Source organism: Aquarana catesbeiana, linkage group LG03 (genome assembly GCF_042186555.1).
Source record: "Aquarana catesbeiana isolate 2022-GZ linkage group LG03, ASM4218655v1, whole genome shotgun sequence".
Classification (NCBI taxonomy): Eukaryota; Metazoa; Chordata; class Amphibia; order Anura; family Ranidae; genus Aquarana; species Aquarana catesbeiana.
In genome coordinates this window covers 735,320,979-735,340,759 of record NC_133326.1, presented here as the reverse complement: position 1 = coordinate 735,340,759, position 19,781 = coordinate 735,320,979, and the positions used below count along the sequence as shown (strand labels likewise).

Below are 19,781 nucleotides of genomic sequence, written 5' to 3'. Positions count from 1 at the left end.
TACAAGATTCTTCTTCTACAGATTCTTTCAAGATACACTTTACAGTTGTGTCGCAATATGAAGCCCCTTCTAGAAAAATTACGTGAAGAAGGTGCCACATATAGATGGGGTTTTCCTTTCTCCTTGCACATACAGAAAGGCTAACAATTTTTTGTACTTCGTACATATACCCAACTGTCCGATATGTTCGCTAGGTTGTCTATGGCACCGATTCTGCTTTCTGACTGGACTTGCACCGATATTGATCTGATATAGTAATGTTGAATTTATTTTGAAATGATATGTTATCTTCTATAACTAGCCACGATATCAAACCAATGCTTTAAACAATGTATCAATATGTCAGCCCTCCACCAGGGTACATTTATAGTACAGATGTTTAAGAGGTGTCAAATCAGAATATAATTGGTTGTTGGAATGGTTTCTTTCTCCCTCCCTCCCTCCCTTCTCTCCCATCCCCCCAGGTTCCCCCCTCATACCCCCGTCCCCCTCACCCCTCCCCTCCAACCCCCCTTCTCCTCTCCTTTTTTAGGGGGGAGTAGGGAGTTAATGTTTCTAGATGGTATGGAAGGGGGGGGCGAGGGTGAGCTATGAAGGTTATTTGATATGAAGAGTAAACACTATGAAAATGCTACCTTAAAGAGACGGGGGCACTTTGGGATGGATGGTGGTGGGGGGGAGGGAAGACAAATGCAATAATAGTTGCTGTAAATGGAGTAAAGTGTATGAACATTTAGGAGTCAGTTCTCCATTTTTATGGATAAAGGGGAAGGAAGGGGGAAGGGGGAGGAAAGAATGGAGGGCCTTTTTCTCCCTTTTTCTTTTTTCTTCTTCTCTTTTTTGTTTGGTTTCTTTTTTTTGGCTTTGAACACATGACTGATAGGTAATTTAAGAGATGGGAATCAGGTTAAAGAGTGATATCCATGTTAATATGATCCCAGCGACTCCCATTTTTTTGTGTCGCTCCCTAGCTCCCCTACATAGGTACTTAGCCTCCCAGTGCTAACCCCCCGGACTATTCCGGGAGGAGCCGGCAGGGGTGCGCAGGCTCAATTTGAGCAATATTAGTAGTCTGTTGAATATATAGTTTTTGGGGGAAGGGTTTGGGGGTTTTTTGTGGGGTTTTTTTTTTTTTTCTCCCGCTCTCTCTCCGTTCCCACATCGTCCTGTACCTGTTCCGATAAAATATAGGAGATATATCTCAGGTTTCACTATGACCAATGTGCGTTGTCTTTCCTTGAATGCCAATGGTCTGAATATACCGGAAAAGCGCACAACGGTCTTACCTGAACTCTGGCGTATGCGTGCAAAAGTGGCATTTATACAGGAAACTCACTTTCAATCTGGGAAGATACCTAAACTTAAAGATGAGAGATACCCACAGGTTTTCCATAGCACAGCCCCAGACTCTAAAACAAGGGGGGTGAGTATCTTGCTTTCGGGAACGGTCTCATGGTCCTACGCCGATCAGATGAGCGACCCGGAAGGACATTACCTTTTCCTGAAGGGTGACCTAGCTGGCCGCCGTGTTACTTTGGCATCTATTTATTTACCTAATCAGGCTCAGCTGAGCTGTCTGAATGGAATTCTTAATAACTTACAGGTCTTTATGGAGGGTGGATTAATACTGGGTGGAGATCTCAATGTGGCCCTTGATCCCCTCTTGGATGTCTCTAAATCCACTACACACTTATCCTATCAATATTTAAGACGAATAAAAAAAGCTATACAATCTATGCGACTTGTAGATGTCTGGAGAGTTCAGCATCCAGCTGAGCGCGACTATACTTTCTACTCGGCGCCTCATAACAGCTATTCAAGAATTGATTATCTATTAGTATCGCAATTGTTACTACCAGCCGTGATCAACTCGACTATCGGGATACAAACGTTGTCAGACCACTCTCCGGTGTCTCTAGATCTTCAGCTGACTAAGATGGCTAACAGACCTTGGACATGGAAACTTAACGACTCGTTGCTACAGGAAGGTCAACCCCGAACGGATCTTACTAGCGAACTGACCAGAATCTTTAATGAAAACGACTCAGAAGAAATCTCTCCATTTATCATTTGGGAAATGCATAAATTCGTCATGCGAGGTATACTGATTAAAAAGGCGACGTAAGCACGTAAAAGAAATCAAAAACTGTTTCAAGATCAACTAAAATTGGTAGCGGACTTAGAGACCAAACATAAAAAATCACTTTCACAAACCGTAGCACTGGACCTCAGGCTACAGCGGTAAAAACTATCTTCCCTGATGAAACAAGAGACCAGTATACAGATACTGAGAGCTAGAAATGTACATTACGAACAAGGGAACAAATCAGGCAAACTTTTGGCTCATTCACTTAGGGAAAATTCACAGAGAAACTATGTCCCACACATAGACTCTAAAAGGAGGGAACCGTATTTTTGAATCCAGTAAAATTGCGGAGAACTTTCGAGAATACTACCAGTCACTATATAATCTACAGACAAATATCCCATCAGACCAGTTAGCACAAAAGCAACAACTAATTCGAGAATATCTAGCCTCTTCAGGCCTACCATCCCTTTCCAATGTTGAGTCTGAGGCACTAAATGTTCCGATATCAATCGACGAATATACGCGTGCAATTAGTACACTAAAGCCACATAAGGCTCCTGGCCCCGATGGATATACAGTAGTTTGCTATAAGGCATTCGCATCCACACTGGGCCCGAGATTTATTAAAGCATTTAATTCCCTCCTAGAAGATCGATCTTTACCGACTGATACTCTCAGGGCACATATTGCGGTTATTCCCAAGGAGGGCAAGGATCATGCCCAATGTAAGAACTATAGACTAATTTCATTACTCAATGTTGATTTAAAAATTTTTGCAAGGATATTAGCTACAAGGTTACAACCTCTCCTTCAGAATGTCATCCACCCTGATCAGGTAGGCTTTATGCCTACCAAAGAAACGAAAGACAACACTATTAGAGCCTTAGATATTATACATCTGGCTCATTCTCGTAAAATACCGCTATGTCTCTTATCTTCCGATGCTGAAAAAGCTTTTGATAGGGTGGACTGGATAACGCAGCCCCTGCAGGGCTTGTCAGCAGGCCTTCAACATGCTTCCTTTTCCAGCAATGTAAAAGGGTTTCCCTGTGATTTGCATACAGCACCATACTTCACAAGCTAATTCCGCATCAGCAATTGAATGCAAAGTTCCTGGTTCCTGGTCTCTTCCTAACCATGTGACCGGTCATGTGATCACACAGTCTGCAGTGTCTACTATTGAGGAGAATGGTGTGCTGTGACTACACACTGAATGTTGCTCTGAACTAAGTGTGAGCCGCTCCATGCCAAACAGCAAGACAGCAGAGTCTGAGGACATCCCCAGTACTTGAAAGAGGTGAGAGCCCAATGGGCAGTTTCTCTTTCCCTCCTTACCTGCTTATCAATAGTCTTTGCATCTGTTTGCCATTCACCCTCCTGCATGGATTGACACACTTGAAACTGATGAACTGTGAAAATATCATCCTGGTCTAGATTGGAAAAGAGACTAAGCCCTTTCTTTGGAGTGGTTTGTCCTTTGCTCCTTTTATGCTGCATTGAGGAAATAGTGTTTGTGCACTGGACATACCTAGTAACAGGAACGCTGGTCTTTCCATTTCCAAAACAACTGGTGTAAACACACATTTAGTGCACTGAGGTTGGAAGCTGCTTGTGGAGGATTTCCTTCTAATAGAGGTTTTTTTTTTTAAAAAAACCCACCTAATTCAGCTATGTAAGGTCCTGTCTATGTGGATATATGTGGGTTTTTTTTTTCTCAGTACTGCTCAATCTGATGCACAGTTAATACTAGACCACATAAGACTTGATATCTCATCAGTAGCTTACTCCATGTAATGTTTGGTGCAATACTTTTTTCTTTGGATTCAAATGGACACTGCATGCGTTTTTGGCCTGCAGGCACGCTCTGCAGTTTTATTCATCAATGTTGCAGCATGGTTTTTAATTTTGGTTTAGTGTAGTGAGACGGACTGTGTTATTTAGATACATTGTTTATCCTACATATATTTGGAATTTTTTGTATATGTAAATACCCCCACCCCCCCTACCCTTAATAAAGCCTTTTTGCATTTTTGTACCATAAGCCGTAGTTGACCATTCCCCTTTTTTGCTTTCTGGGGACTCCCTTGTCTCCTCTTTCTGTTGTTGATATAGTGCCATTGCTTTTAGGGCAGGTATCCCGTCACATATTGACGAATCGGCTGGTACTCCATTTGCTGTTTGCTACTTTGGTGAGTGTGGATTCAAGGACTTTTTACCCCCCATTTTTTGCTGGACTGGATGTTTCTGAAGGAGACGTTGTCTCATATTGGAGTCGGGAAAGCATTTGGCAAATGGATAGAGGCTATATATTCTGCTCCATCCGCAGCAGTAAGAATTAACGAGGTGACATCCCCATGCTTCACCATGAGTAATAGAACTAGGCAGGGATGCCCTCTGTCCCCAATGATTTTTATTCTAACTCTCAAACCGTTTTTGCGCCATGTCCGGCAAAATACTGATATTCAAGGCTATTTGATCGACAAAATGGAGCATAAAACTGCAGCCTACACAGACGACATACTGTTTTTCATTTCCTCACCAGAAACTTCGCTACCAAATCTTATAAATGAATTTGACCGCTATAGTTTAATTTCGAATTTTAAAATGAACACTCAAAAATCAGAAATATTAAACAACACGTTGTCAAAAGTTCATGTAAAGGCTCTTCAATTGTCATTTCCCTTTCCATGGGTAGCTTCATTCTTGACATACCTAGGAGTCAAATTGACCTCCTCAATAGACAAAGTTTTTCAAGCAAATTTCCCACCATAATAATATGTTAAACTATACACTGTGATACGCAAACAGCAATAATGGCATTTGTTAATTTGTTGATATGCATGAAAAAAGTACTTCTTGTTTTTGTTTTTGGAAAAATAAAATATAGAATAAAAAAAAAAAAAAAAAAAATTATAGCATTTTAGTGTAGAGTGAGAGCAATAATTCTAGCCCTAGACCTCCTCTGTAACATGCAACCTGTAGAATTTTTTAAACGTCACCTATGGAGATTTTTAAGGGTAAAAGTTTGTCGTCATTCCATGAGCGGGCACATCTTTGAAGCATGACATGTTTGGTATCAATTTACTCGGTGTAACGTTATCTTTTACAATATAAAAAATTGGTCTAACTTTACTGCTGTCTTATTTTTTAATTTAAAAAAGTGTGCTTGTAAGACCACTGCACAAATGCGGTGTGGCAGAAAGTATTGCAACAACCGCCATTTTATTTTCTAAGGTGTTAGAAAAATATATATAATGTTTGGGGGTTCTAAGTAATTTTCTATAAGAAAAACTGTTTTTAACTTGTAAATACCAAATTTCAGATTTGGTATTTTAAAGTAAATACCAAATTTTAACCCTAAGTGATTAAAAATAAACCTACCCAAAATACACTAACCCTGACTCCTAACACGACCTCTAACCTTTGACCCTAAAACTAAATCTGGCACCGACATGGATCAAACATTGATCTAGCTATTTTTTTCTTTATTAGAAAGAACACAATGTATGATATAATATATCCTGTATGAATACAATGTATTATATAATGTATCCTGTATATATACAATGTATTATATAATATATCCTGTATGTATACAATGTATTATATAATGGATCCTGTATGTATACAATGTATTATATAATATATCCTGTATGTATACAGTGTATTATATAATATATCCTGTATGTGTACAATGTATTATATAATAGATCCTCTGTGTATACAATGTATTATATAATATATCCTGTATTTATACAATGTATTGTATAATGGATCCTGTATGTATACAATGTATTATATAATATATCCTGTATGTATACAATGCATGATATAATGGATCATGTATGTATACATTGTATTATATAATATATCATGTATGTATACAATGTATTATATAATATATCCTGTATGTGTACAATGTATTATATAATGGATCCTGTATGTATACAATTAGGGATGAGCTTCGTGTTCGAGTCGAACCCATGTTCAACTCGAACATCGGCTGTTCGGTCGTGCGCCGAATTCCGAATGTTATGGGCCGTTCGCGCCAAATTCGTGTGGTGCGTTACGGCCCATAATTCACTGTGGCATCGCAGTGCATTGCTGGCTGATGATTGGCCAAGCATGCACTATGACCTGCATGCTTGGCCAATCACAGCGCCATCGGTAGAGAGAGCTGTAATTGGCCAAAGCCAGAGTGGCTCTGGCCAATTATGGCTCAGGGGGTTTAGAACACGCCCCACACTATATAAGGCCGCCTGCATAGCGGCCCTGAGTAGTGTGTGTTCCGGCGTTGAAAGAGAGACAGAGACAGTGTCATTTCATTTGAGTTAGCTAGATTAGGCAGGACAATCAGTGAGTTAGCTGCACTTACAGTGTATTGTGTATATATATGCATCCCAGGTGTTGCATATATATATATATATACACTGTATTCAGTTTAGCTAGATCCGTTCCTGTTATCTTCTTACTGACAGGCAGGCTTTACTTGTTACAGTATTTACAGCTACCTGAAGAAAATTGCTGGTGTTCTTTTGATCCTATTAGTACCACAGTCAGGCAGCTAGACTATTTACAGTTAGTGCAGTGCGTCCTGCTCACAGTGTTCAGCTAAAACTACAAGTTAGTGAGGTGCGTCCTGCTCACAGTGTTCAGCTAAACCTACAAGTTAGTGTGGTGCGTCCTGCTCACAGTGTTCAGCTAAAACTACAAGTTGGTGGGGTGCGTCCTGCTCACAGTGTTCAGCTAAACCTACAAGTTAGTGGGGTGCCTCCTGCTCACAGTGTTCAGCTAAACCTACAAGTTAGTGTGGTGCATCCACCTCACAGTGTGCAGCTAAACCTACAAGTTAGTGTAGTGAGACCTCTGCACAGTATTCATCTAAAGCTACAAGTTAGTGCAGTGCGTCCTGCTCACAGTGTTCAGCTAGATCCGTTCCTGTTATCTTCTTACTGACAGGCAGGCTTGTCTTGTTACAGTATTTACAGCTACCTGAAGAAAATTACTGGTGTTCTTTTGAATCTATTAGTACCACAGTCAGGCAGCTAGACTATTTACAGTTAGTGCAGTGCATCCTGCTCACAGTGTTCAGCTAAACCTACAAGTTAGTGGGGTGCGTCCTGCTCACAGTGTTCAGCTAAATCTAGAAGTTAGTGTGGTGTGTCCATCTCACAGTGTTCAGCTAAACCTACAAGTTAGTGTGGTGCGTCCTGCTCACAGTGTTCAGCTAAAACTACAAGTTACTGCTGTGCGCCCTGCTCACAGTGTTCAGCTAAACCTACAAGTTAGTGCGGTGCGTCCTGCTCACAGTGTTCAGCTAAAACTACAAGTTAGTGTGGTGCGTCCTGCTCACAATGTTCAGCTAAAACTACAAGTTAGTGCAGTGCGTCCTGCTCACAGTGTTCAGCTAAAACTACAAGTTAGTGTGGTGCGTCCACCTCACAGTGTTCAGCTAAACCTACAAGTTAGTGGTGTGAGACCTCTGCACAGTGTTCATCTAAAGCTACAAGTTAGTGCAGTGCGTCCTGCTCACAGTGTTCAGCTAAAGCTACAAGTTAGTGGGGTGCGTCCTGCTCACAGTGTGCAGCTGAAACTACAAGTTAGTGCGGTGCACCCTGCTCACAGTGTTCAGCTAAATTTACAAGTTAGTGCGGTGCGTCCTGCTCACAGTGTTCAGCTAAAACTACAAGTTAGTGTGGTGCGTCCTGCTCACAGTGTTCAGCTAAAACAGCAAGTTAGTGCGGTGCATCCTGCTCACAGTGTTCAGCTAACACTACAAGTTAGTGCAGTGCGTCCTGCTCACAGTGTTCAGCTAAAACTACAAGTTAGTGCGGTGCGTCCTGCTCACAGTGTTCAGCTAAAGCTACAAGTTAGTGGGGTGCGTCCTGCTCACAGTGTGCAGCTGAAACTACAAGTTAGTGCGGTGCACCCTGCTCACAGTGTTCAGCTAAATTTACAAGTTAGTGCGGTGCGTCCTGCTCACAGTGTTCAGCTAAAACAACAAGTTAGTGCGGTGCATCCTGCTCACAGTGTTCAGCTAACACTACAAGTTAGTGCAGTGCGTCCTGCTCACAGTGTTCAGCTAAAACTACAAGTTAGTGCGGTGCGTCCTGCTCACAGTGTTCAGCTAAAACTACAAGTTAGTGCAATGCGTCCTGCTCACAGTGTTCAGCTAAAACTACAAGTTAGTGGGGTGCGTCCTGCTCACAGTGTTCATCTAAAGCTACAAGTTAGTGCAGTGCGTCCTGCTCACAGTGTTCAGCTAAAACTACAAGTTAGTGCAGTGCGTCCTGCTCACAGTGTTCAGCTAAAACTACAAGTTAGTGTACTGAGACCTCTACACAGTGTTCATCTAAAGCTACAAGTTAGTGCAGTGCGTCCTGCTCACAGTGTTCAGCTAAAACTACAAGTTAGTGGGGTGCGTCCTGCTCACAGTGTTCAGCTAAAACTACAAGTTAGTGTGGTGCGTCCTCCTCACAATGTTCAGCTAAACCTACAAGTTAGTGTAGTGAGACCTCTGCACAGTGTTCAGCTAAAACTACAAGTTATTTTTTGTGAGCTCTGCACAGTGTTCACCTAAAGCTACCTGTAGAAGGTTGGTGGTGTTTTCCTGATCCTATAACTACCGCAGGCAGCTAAAAAAGCTACAAGTTAGTTTTTTGCGAGCTCTGCACAGTGTTCAGCTAAAGCTACCTGTAGAAGGTTGGTGGTGTTCTCATACTACAGGCAGGCAGTTGATTTTGCTAGCTGCAGTATCAGTGTATATATATATATATATATATATATATATATATATATATATATATATATATATATATATATATATCCCAGCTTAGTGCAGCTACAGTCCATTAGTATGTCTGGAAGGCCAAGAAGGAGAGGCAGACAGTCACAAGCCAATAAGAGAGGGCAAGCAGGCTCTGTGTCTAGTGCTGGTCGTGGAGACGGTGCATCCTCATCAGCATGTGGCCATGGGACACGCTTGGCCTTTTTTTCAGCAGCTGCCCGTGTTGAGCCGCAACATGCGGAAGACTTGGTCGTGTGGATGACCAAGCCATCCTCATCCTCCTCCTCCTCTCTCACCCATGCCCAGGGTACTTTGTCTGGCAAAGCAGCGGCCTCTTCCCTTGGCTCAATGTCATCAGTGACTCCTTCCCTAGCCCCACCATGTCCTCCTGAGGAGTCCCTCGAACTGTTTGACCACAGTGTTGGGTACATGCTCCAGGAGGATGCCCAGTGTTTGGAAGGCTCTGATGATGATACTGAGCTCGATGAAGGCAGTAACATGAGCACAGACAGAGGGGGTGCCCAAGAAGGACAGCAATCTGGCAGTCATGCTCCCCCTGCTGCAGCATACTGCCAGGTTTGCTCCAGTGATGAGGAGGGAGGGGATGATGAGGTCACTGACTCAACGTGGGTGCCTGATAGGAGAGAGGAGGAGGAGGAGGAGGCGGCACATCACCAACGAGGCAGGATGCCCTCCAGGGGCCAGCCTAAGGGCAGCACATTGACTGCATCACACCCCAAAGCTCCACATGTGCAGGGCGCTGCAGTCTCTGCGCTTTATTCAAAAAGTTCTTTGGTGTGGGCCTTTTTTGAGATGAGTGCATCAGATCGCACCGCTGCTATTTGAAACATATGTCTCAAGCGTATCTCGCGTGGCCAAAACATCTCCCGCTTGGGTACCACATGCTTGACCAGACATATGTTGACCTGCCATGCAGTTCGTTGGCAAGTGTATCTAAAAGACCCACACCAAAGCACAAAGAGGACCTCTCCTTGCTCCTCATCAGCTGAGATCTCCAACCCCACTATACCTTCAGTCCTCTCTGAGACCTGCACTGAGAGGAATGAAGGTGTAGAATTAGGTGTGTCACAGCCAAGTACTTGTGGGCAATCTGCTTTTGGTACACCGACATCAGATTGTACCAGGCAAATTTCCCTGCCCCAGCTGCTGCACCGCCGAAAGAAGTTTGCTCTCAGCCATCCACATGCCCAGTGGTTGAATGCTAGCTTGGCAAAATTGCTAGCACTTCAACTGCTGCCTTTTCAGTTGGTAGACTCTGCCCCCTTCCGTGAGTTTGTGGAATGTGCGGTTCCTCAGTGGCAGTACCCAAACGCCACTTTTTCTCACGGAAGGCGATTCCGGCTCTCTACCGGCATGTGGAAGGCAATGTCCATGCCTCGCTGGACAGGGCGGTCAGCGGTAAGGTGCATATTACCGCTGACTCATGGTCCAGCAAGCATGGACAGGGACGTTTCCTAAGTTTCACGGCGCATTGGGTGACTCTGCTGGCAGCTGGGAAGGATGCAGAACAAGGTGCAGTAGTGTTGGAGGTTGTTCCGCCACCACGCCTCCAAAATGCTAATGATTGTGACACACCTCTCTCCTCCACCCCCTCCTCTTCTTCTTCCTCCATGGCCTCTTCCTGTGCTTTGTCCTCGGAACCAGCGGTGCTCCGTAGCCGTTTAAGGGGCTACGCAAGTACGCAGGCCAAAAGATTACATGCGGTGCTTGAGCTGGTGTGCTTGGGGGACAGGAGCCACACTGGGGCAGAGGTTCTGTCAGCTCTGCAGGGGCAGGTTCAGAGGTGGTTGACGCCACGCCAACTTAAGGCAGGAATGGTGGTTTGCGACAATGGCACCAACCTCCTCTCTGCCCTCCGACAGGGACAAATGACCCATGTGCCCTGTTTGTCTCACGTCCTTAACTTGGTGGTGCAGCGGTTCTTGGGCAGGTACCCGGGCTTACAGGATGTCCTGAGGCAGGCCAGGAAAGTCTGTGTGCATTTCCACCGGTCATATAATGCCAGTGCTCGGCTGGCGGACCTCCAAAAGGAGTTTAACCTGCCCAAGAACCGCCTAATCTGTGACATCCACACCAGGTGGAACTCAACGTTGGCCATGCTGCAGCGGCTGCACACGCAGCAGAGGGCCATCAATGAGTACCTGTGCGACTATGGCACCAGGACAGGGTCAGGGGAGCTTGGTTTTTTTCCCCACGCCAGTGGGCCATGATCAGGGATGCATGCACTGTCCTGTCATCATTTGAGGAGGCCACGAGGATGGTGAGCAGTGACAGTGCATGCATCAGTGACACTGTCCCCCTTGTCCACCTGTTGGAGCACACGCTGCATGGAATAATGGACAGTGTACTTGAGGCAGAACAGAGGCAGGAAGAGGAGGACTTCCTTAGCTCTCAAGGCCCCCTTTATCCAGACAGTGTTCCTGCGTGCCCGCCGATCACACAGGAAGAGGACGAGGAGGAGGAGGAGGAGGAGGAGGATGATTGTGTCAGTATGGAGGTGGAGCCTGGCACTCAGCATCAGCAGCAGTCTTTAAGGGATCAGTCCCAAGAAACACATGGACTTGTACGTGGCTGGGAGGAGGTGGCTGCGGACCATGTCGTCCTTAGTGACCCAGAGGACTTCGGACCGAATGCCTCAGCAAACCTACGCTGCATGGCCTCCCTGATCCTGCAAAGCCTGCATAAGGATCCTCGTATTCGTGGTATCAAGGAGAAGGACCAATACTGGCTGGCAACCCTCCTTGATCCACGTTACAACGGTAAGGTTGCGGACCTTATTTTGCCATCGCAGAGGGAGCAGAGGATGAAACATCTTTGGGAGGCCTTGCAGAAAGGTCTGTGCAACGCGTTCCCAGAGACTGGGAGGTTACAAACTCCTGTTTCTGGACAAAGTGTTGCTGAGGCTTCGGTCAGTCAAAGAAGGAGCGGTGGAGAAGGTGACCTTCTGACCGATGCGTTCAGACAATTTTTTGGTCCGCAGCCGTAAGGTATGATTGGTTCCAGCAACCATCGCCAGCGTCTGTTTTACATGGTGCAGGAATACCTAGGGGCAAGATCAGACTTGGACACCTTTCCCACCGAAAATCCTCTGGGTTACTGGGTCTTGAGGATGGATCACTGGCCAGAGCTTGTAAAGTATGCAATTGAGCTACTGGCCTGTCCTGCATCCAGCATTCTTTCGGAACGCACATTCAGTGCTGCTGGAGGCTTTGTAACCGATCACAGGGTGCGTCTGTCCACCGACTCGGTCGATCGACTGACCTTCATAAAAATGAATCAGTCTTGGATCACCAACAGCTACCAAGCACCTGATGCTGATGTAACCGAATAATTTTTTTTGAAATCTCAGATCCCTTCAAAGACTGCCTATGCTGATGCTGAGTGACTATCCCTGAGTAATTATCCTCTTCCTCCTCAATCATCACGCTGATAGCTTGTAAGAACATTTTTGGTTCTGGGCGCCACCACCAGTCCCTAAGGCCCAATTTTTCAGCCCCTGTTTAACAGGGGCGTGTAATTACAATTTTTGATGCAATACTTTGCAGCAGGGCTCATTTCTGCGTTACAACTAGAGTATCTGTGAGGGGATGCAGTTTTGTGGCACCAGCACCAGTGCCTAAGGCCCAATTTTTCAGCCCTTGTTTAACAGGGGCGTGTAATTACAATTTTTGATGCAATACTTTGCAGCAGGGCTCATTTCTGCGTTCCAACTAGAGTATCTGTGAGGGGTTGCAGTGTTGTGGCACCAGCACCAGTGCCTGAAGCCCAATTTTTCAGCCCCTGTTTAACAGCGGTGTCGTGTACCTGGTAGGTTTTGAGCCTGAAGTGCAGAGAAAGACCACCCTTACAGCTCCCACTCCCGTTCCCCTGGAATGGAGACAGAGGGCCAGGAGTGAGGAGTGGTATGGGTGCCTGGCAGGATCAACAGTCGTTGGAAGCTCAGTAGTGGTGGCTCCCTCTGGAATCTGAAGCCGAAGAGAAGACTGAAGACAGAGACTGGAATGCAGGAAGGACCAGGAACCCAGCAGGTAAGAGCCTGGAATGCTGGACTGGAACTGACAGCAGGTAGGAGCCTGGAACGCTGGACTGGAACCAGGAACAAGCAGCAGGTAGTAGACTGGAACACTGGACTGGAACAGACAGCAGGTATAAGCCTGAAACGCTGGACTGGAACAGACAGCAGGTAGGAGCCTGGAACGCTGGACTGGAACAGACAGCAGGTAGGAGCCTGGAACGCTGGACCGGAACAGACAGCAGTTAGGAGCCTGGAATGCTGGACCGGAACAGACAGCAGGTAGGAGCCTGGAACGCTGGACTGGAACAGACAGCAGGTAGGAGCCTGGAACGCTGGACTGGAACAGACAGCAGGTAGGAGCCTGGAACGCTGGACTGGAACAGACAGCAGGTAGGAGCCTGGAACGCTGGACTGGAACAGACAGCAGGTAGGAGCCTGGAACGCTGGACTGGAACAGACAGCAGGTAGGAGCCTGGAACGCTGGACTGGAACAGACAGCAGGTAGGAGCCTGGAACGCTGGACTGGAACAGACAGCAGGTAGGAGCCTGGAACGCTGGACTGGAACAGACAGCAGGTAGGAGCCTGGAACGCTGGACTGGAACCAGGAACAGGCAGCAGGTAGTAGGCTGGAACGCTGGACTGGAACAGACAACAGGTAGGTCAACAAGCCGGTGGTCGGTATCGGTTGGACAGCAGAGGTACCAGGGAGAATACAGAGGGATGGTCAGGCAAGCCAAGAGGGTCTGGTGCAGGCGGATAGCAGGATGGTCAAACAGGAAGCCGGGTCAGATAGCAGGATACTCAGATCAGATCAGGTTACTCACACGGAACGCTGTAGAGCAGACAGCGGGGATAGTGTGTGACAGACCGGTTTAAATAGCCCGTCTGACACCAGCGGGAGTGTGTGCGCACGTGCCCGTGCGTGACCGCACCCATGAACGCGCGCGCATGCGCAGTGGGACCCGTGGCCGTGTTCCCGTGCGCCTGGATCGCCGGTTACTGGCAGGATCTTCATGACAAGGGGTGTGTAATTACAATTTTTGATGCAATACTTTGCAGCAGGGCTCATTCCTGCATTCCAACTAGAGTGTCTGTGAGGGGTTGCAGTGTTGTGGCACCAGCACCAGTGCCTAAGGCCTAATTTTACAGCCCCTGTTCAACAGGGGCATGTAATTACCATTCTTGATCTAATATTTCACAGCAGGGCCCATTTCTGCACCCATCAAGAGCGAGTGAGGACTTACAGTGTTGTGGCACCAGCACCACCACCACCAAAGGCCCAATTTTTCTGCCCTTGTTCAACAGGGGCATGTAATTACAATTCTTGATCTAATATTTTACAGCAGGGCCCATTTCTGCGCCCACCAAGAGCGAGTGAGGACTTACAGTGTTGTGGCACCAGCACCACCACCACCACCAAAGGCCCAATTTTTCTGCCCCTGTTCAACAGGGGCATGTAATTACAGTTCTTGATCTAATATTTCACAGCAGGGCCCTGTGAGGGCTTACAGTGTTGTGGCCACAACAACACCTAAAGCCCAAATTTCTGCTGAGTATATAGGGCAGGCCCCTACTTTCAAACATCTAACTTACAAACGACTCCTATTTGCAAACGGAAGGAGACAACAGGAAGTGAGATGAAATCTACCCCTAGGAAGTGAAATTCTCTCCTGTAAGAGTAATATGGGAAAAACATTTCTCCTTTCCACTGATGCTTTCCAATCCTTGTTCCACAAAAAACCCCAAATTTTCAAAAAACATTTGTCATTGGGACAAAAAGTGAGGTGAAATCTTCTGAAGAGGAGGACAGACAGCAAAACAAATGTCACAGGGGTGATAACCCTTCCCTATGTTTTCCAAACAGCTTAAAAAAGATTTTGTGGCTGGAGCTAAACACGTTAAAAATGTATCCGTTTAAAATTACAAACAGATTCTACTTAACAACAAACTCAGTCCCTGTCTTGTTTGCACCACCTGTATACTGCTGTTCAGAGGGCCTGGGGCCCCACGCCTTTCCTTTTTTTAATTTGGGTGCAGGGTTCCCCTTAATATCCATACAAGCCCCAAAGGGCCTGGTAATGGACTGGGGGGTACCCATGGTGTTTGTCTCACTGATTTTCATCCATATTGCCAGGACCCGACATTACATTAAACCCGCAAGCAGTTTTAAATGAGATTTTTTCCTTTAAAAATGACATTTTGTGCAGGGAATGTTCTAAACACGGGAAACACGCGCCACTTTACAGGCATACTATAGACACACCCCAGGTACGATATTTAAGGGAATATTTCACTTTTTTTTTTTTTTACTTTAAGCATCATTAAAATCACTGCTCCCGAAAAAACGGCCATTTTTAAAAGTTTTTTTTGCATTGATACATGTCCCCTGGGGCAGGACCCGGGTCCCCAAACCCTTTTTAGGACAATACCATGCAAATTAGACTTTAAAATGAGCACTTTTGATTTCGAACGTTCGAGTCCCATAGACATCAATGGGGTTCTAACGTTCGTGTAAATTTTCGGTCTGTTCGCAGGTTCTGGTGCGAACAGAACCGGGGGGGTGTTCGGCTCATCCCTATATACAATGTATTATATAATGGATCCTGTATGTATACAATGTATGATATAATATATCCTGTATGTATACAATGTATTATATAATATATCCTGTATGTATACAATGTATTATATAATGGATCCTGTATGTATACAATGTATTATATAATGGATCCTGTATGTATACAATGTATTATATAATGGATCCTGTATGTATACAATGTATTATATAATGGATCCTGTATGTATACAATGTATTATATAATGGATCCTGTATGTATACAATGTATGATATAATGGATCCTGTATGTATACAATGTATAATATAATATATCCTGTATGTATACAATGTATTTATATAATGGATCCTGTATGTATACATTGTATTATATAATGGATCTTGTATGTATACAATGTATTATATAATATATCCTGTATGTATACAATGTCTTATATAATATATTCTGTATTAGGGATGAGCTTCGAGTTCGAGTCGAACTCATGTTCGACTCGAACATTGGCTGTTCGCAAGTTCGCCAAACAGCGAACAATTTGGGGTGTTTGCGGCAAATTCGAATGCTGCGGAACACCCTTTAAAAGTCTATGGGAGAAATCAAAAGTGCTAATTTTAAAGGCTTATATGCAAGTTATTGTCATAAAAAGTGTTTGGGGACCTGGGTCCTGCCCCAGGGGACATGGATCAATGCAAAAAAAAGTTTTAAAAACATCTGTTTTTTCAGGAGCAGTGATTTTAATAATGCTTAAAGTCAAACAATAAAAGTGTAATATCCCTTTAAATTTCATACCTGGGGGGGTGTCTATAGTATGTCTGTAAAGGGGCGCATGTTTCCTGTGTTTAGAACAGTCTGACAGCAAAATGACATTTCGAAGGAAAAAAAGTCATTTAAAACTACCCGAGGCTATTGCATTGCCGACAATACACATAGAAGTTCATTGATAAAAACGGCATGGGAATTCCCCACAGGGCAACCCCGAAACAAAATTAAAAAAAAAAAAATGACGTGGGAGACTCCCTAAATTCCATACCAGGCCCTTCAGGTCTGGAATGGATATTAAGGGGAACCCCAGCCAAAATTTAAAAAAAAATGATGTGGGGTTCCCCTTAAATTTCATACCAGACCCTTCAGGTCTGGTATGGATTTTAAGGGGAACCCCGCGCCAAAAAAATCCATACCAGACCCTTATCCGAGCACGCAACCTGGCAGGCCGCAGGAAAAGAGGGGGGACGAGAGTGCGCCCCCCCTCCTGAACCGTACCAGGCCACATGCCCTCAACATTGGGAGGGTGCTTTGGGGTAGCCCCCCAAAACACCTTGTCCCCATGTTGATGAGGACAAGGGCCTCATCCCCACAACCCTGGCCGGTGGTTGTGGGGGTCTGCGGGCGGGGGGCTTATCGGAATCTGGAAGCCCCCTTTAACAAGGGGACCCCCAGATCCCACCCCCCCTGTGTGAAATGGTAAGGGGGTACTTACCCCTACCATTTCACTAAAAAACTGTCAAAAATGTTAAAAATGACAAGAGACAGTTTTTGACAATTCCTTTATTTAAATGCTTCTTCTTTCTTCCTTCATCTTCTTCTGGTTCTTCTGGCTCTTCTGGTTCTTCCTCCGGCGTTCTCGTCCAGCATCTCCTCTGTGGCGTCTTCTATCTTCTTCTCCTCGGGCCGCTCCGCACCCATGGCATGAGGGGAGGCTCCCGCTCTTCTCTTCATCTTCTTCTTCATCCTCTTCTCTTCTTTCTTCTTCTCTTCTTCATTTTCTTCTCCGGGCCGCTCCTCATCCATGCTGGCATGGAGGGAGGCTCCCGCTGTGTGACGGCGTCTCTTCGTCTGACGGTTCTTAAATAATGGGGGGCAGGGCCACCCGGGGACCCCACCCCCTCTGACGCACGGGACATGACGGGACTTCCCTGTGGCATTCCCTGTGACGACACAGGGAAGTCCCTGTCAAGTCACCGTGCGTCAGAGGGGGGCGGGGTCACAATGTATACAATGTAATATATAATATATCTTGTATGTGTACAATGTATTATATAATATATCCTGTATGTATACAATGTATTATATAATGGATCCTGTATGTATACAATGTATTATATAATATATCCTGTATGTATACAATGTATTATATATTATATTCTGTATGTATACAATGTATTATATAATATATCCGGTAAGTATACAATGTATGATATAATGGATCCTGTATGTATACAATGTATTATATAATATATCCTGTAAGTATACAATGTATCTTTCTCTCCATTTAGAAAAGAAAGAAAATACAGGGGTCAGCTGCACAGTGACTCATTACTATGACTGCCAATCAGAGGTTATCACAGCGATCATGTGACAGAGAACTGGGAGTCCCAGATTCTGATCATTAGTACGATACCCGGGGCTCTTGGTGGAATCCTAGTCTCTTGCAGCGCTCTCCCAGCACAGAGTTACGCAGATAATTGGCCCCCAGAATAAAGACCCCTTTTTGTGGGGCCCCATAAATGCGTACTGTCAGTGGGAAGGGGTTTGTCTAGTTGGAAGCTCCTGATTGGTCACTGGCTTTCCCTGGGTGACATTCCTAGTTCTTCCTCACACAGATATTGATCAGGAATTGGTATGAAATGGACATTATAGATGGGAACTCACCATTTTGTGCTCTCCTCTCCTGGAGGTCATTTGCGGGTCCCATCAGATCAATCAGTGTAAAGACATGAATGGTGACATCCAGAGCCCCTTCTTCTCCATATGTGTCTATCAGGAGGTCCTTGGTGGTGATCCAGTCTGCATTTTCTAGTCTTCCTCGGGGGATGGGACGTTTATCTCCATAGGAGAAATCAGACAATTTGTTCCTAAATCTCTTGAAGTCACTTCCTTTCAGATCCTCCAGAGAATGTATGATAAGATCACCGGGGGTTTGTTTCCTCTTTCCCAGGACACCAGGAGCCAACCCTGCAAAGAGAACAATGAGAAATCATTAACATTCATCCTGATTGGAGGATTTCTGACACAGGACAGCAGATAAGTCTGTACTGGCAGCTAGCAATGCTATAAAGAGCATATAGAAGGGAAATGAAATGATCCCCTGATATGTCTATATGTACGTTATCCTATGGAGGGATTGAATTCCCTGTGGTAATCTCATATGATTGCCTCCATAGTGGTAAGTTACCTGTCAGATGGATTAATATTGGGTGCAAACACCTAGGGGGGCTTTTTATATTAAAAAAATCACCTTCATGAATCATCCCTAGAACAAGTGAAAAAGGCGCAATACATAAGTACCTCAATCAACTGTTCCTCATAGTCCAAAGGCAAGATATATGTATATAAACAAATATATATACATATTTCCCACCGTATATATCTTCCACTTCATTTTTTATTTATTTTCCCATGGATCTCCTTAAAGATATAGAGGCCCACAGGCATAGTGTTTTGGAGGAATTATATACCATATTACCGGCCCATATTGTTTCCAACTATATCAAATTAACCGGTACCACTAGATATACTCTATGTGGTAAATTTAAACATCTGGAAAGGATCATCAAACACACCAAGCAACAATGGTGGGATAAATTCTTTCTAGAAAAATACATATCCACCAAAATTCACCCAGAGGCCTTAGGGTCATCAAGGACTGTCCTTTTTTGAATACCACTAGCAAAAAAAGAATGGGAAAATATTTCCGAATTCTGTACCTCAAAGTGGATGGAAATCCTCATTGAGCACAGAGCACACCTCTTTGAAAAACTTAGATTAGAAGCCAAAACTTTAGCCAAAGGAATCATTGACCAGAAAATCACTGTTCCTTTTTCCTGGCTTATGATACGAAAGAAGAATACCAAGTCTGATGAAGACTTTTTGATTAAAACCAAAATAGGCAAATTCAAGAGAGATCTAGATTATTTCAATCTAGATTGTGTATTTAATTGGAAACAGAAATCCACGCCACCTACTCATGAAATCAGACCACCACATCCCTCCCACTCATTTCACATCTTCTTCTATTCCATCCAGCATACCTACAAACATCAGGTATACACACCCACTGCCTCATGTACAGCCACCACATCATTCCCCGTATCCTTCTACCCTCATGGGACTCCCTGTTCCTTATAAAAACATCCAGTGCCTTCGGCCCAGCACCAATATTCATATGATTCAGAATAACCTCACTAGGGATGAGCCGAACACCCCCCTGTTCGGTTCGCACCAGAACATGCGAACAGGAAAAAAGTTCGCTCGAACAAGCGAACACCGTTAAAGTCTATGGGACACGAACATGAATA

General features: G+C 44.8%; 1 protein-coding gene across 2 annotated transcripts in view; it reads right to left on the bottom strand.

Moving 5' to 3' along the window:
• Positions 1-19,781, bottom strand: part of LOC141133850 (NACHT, LRR and PYD domains-containing protein 3-like) — a 267,114-nt gene that overhangs the window by 122,011 nt on the left and 125,322 nt on the right. For both annotated transcript variants that reach the window (XM_073623429.1, XM_073623430.1), the window contains exon 3: positions 18,136-18,438. In XM_073623429.1, coding sequence (XP_073479530.1) covers positions 18,136-18,438 — 303 coding nt within the window. The remainder of the gene's footprint in view (positions 1-18,135; positions 18,439-19,781) is intronic.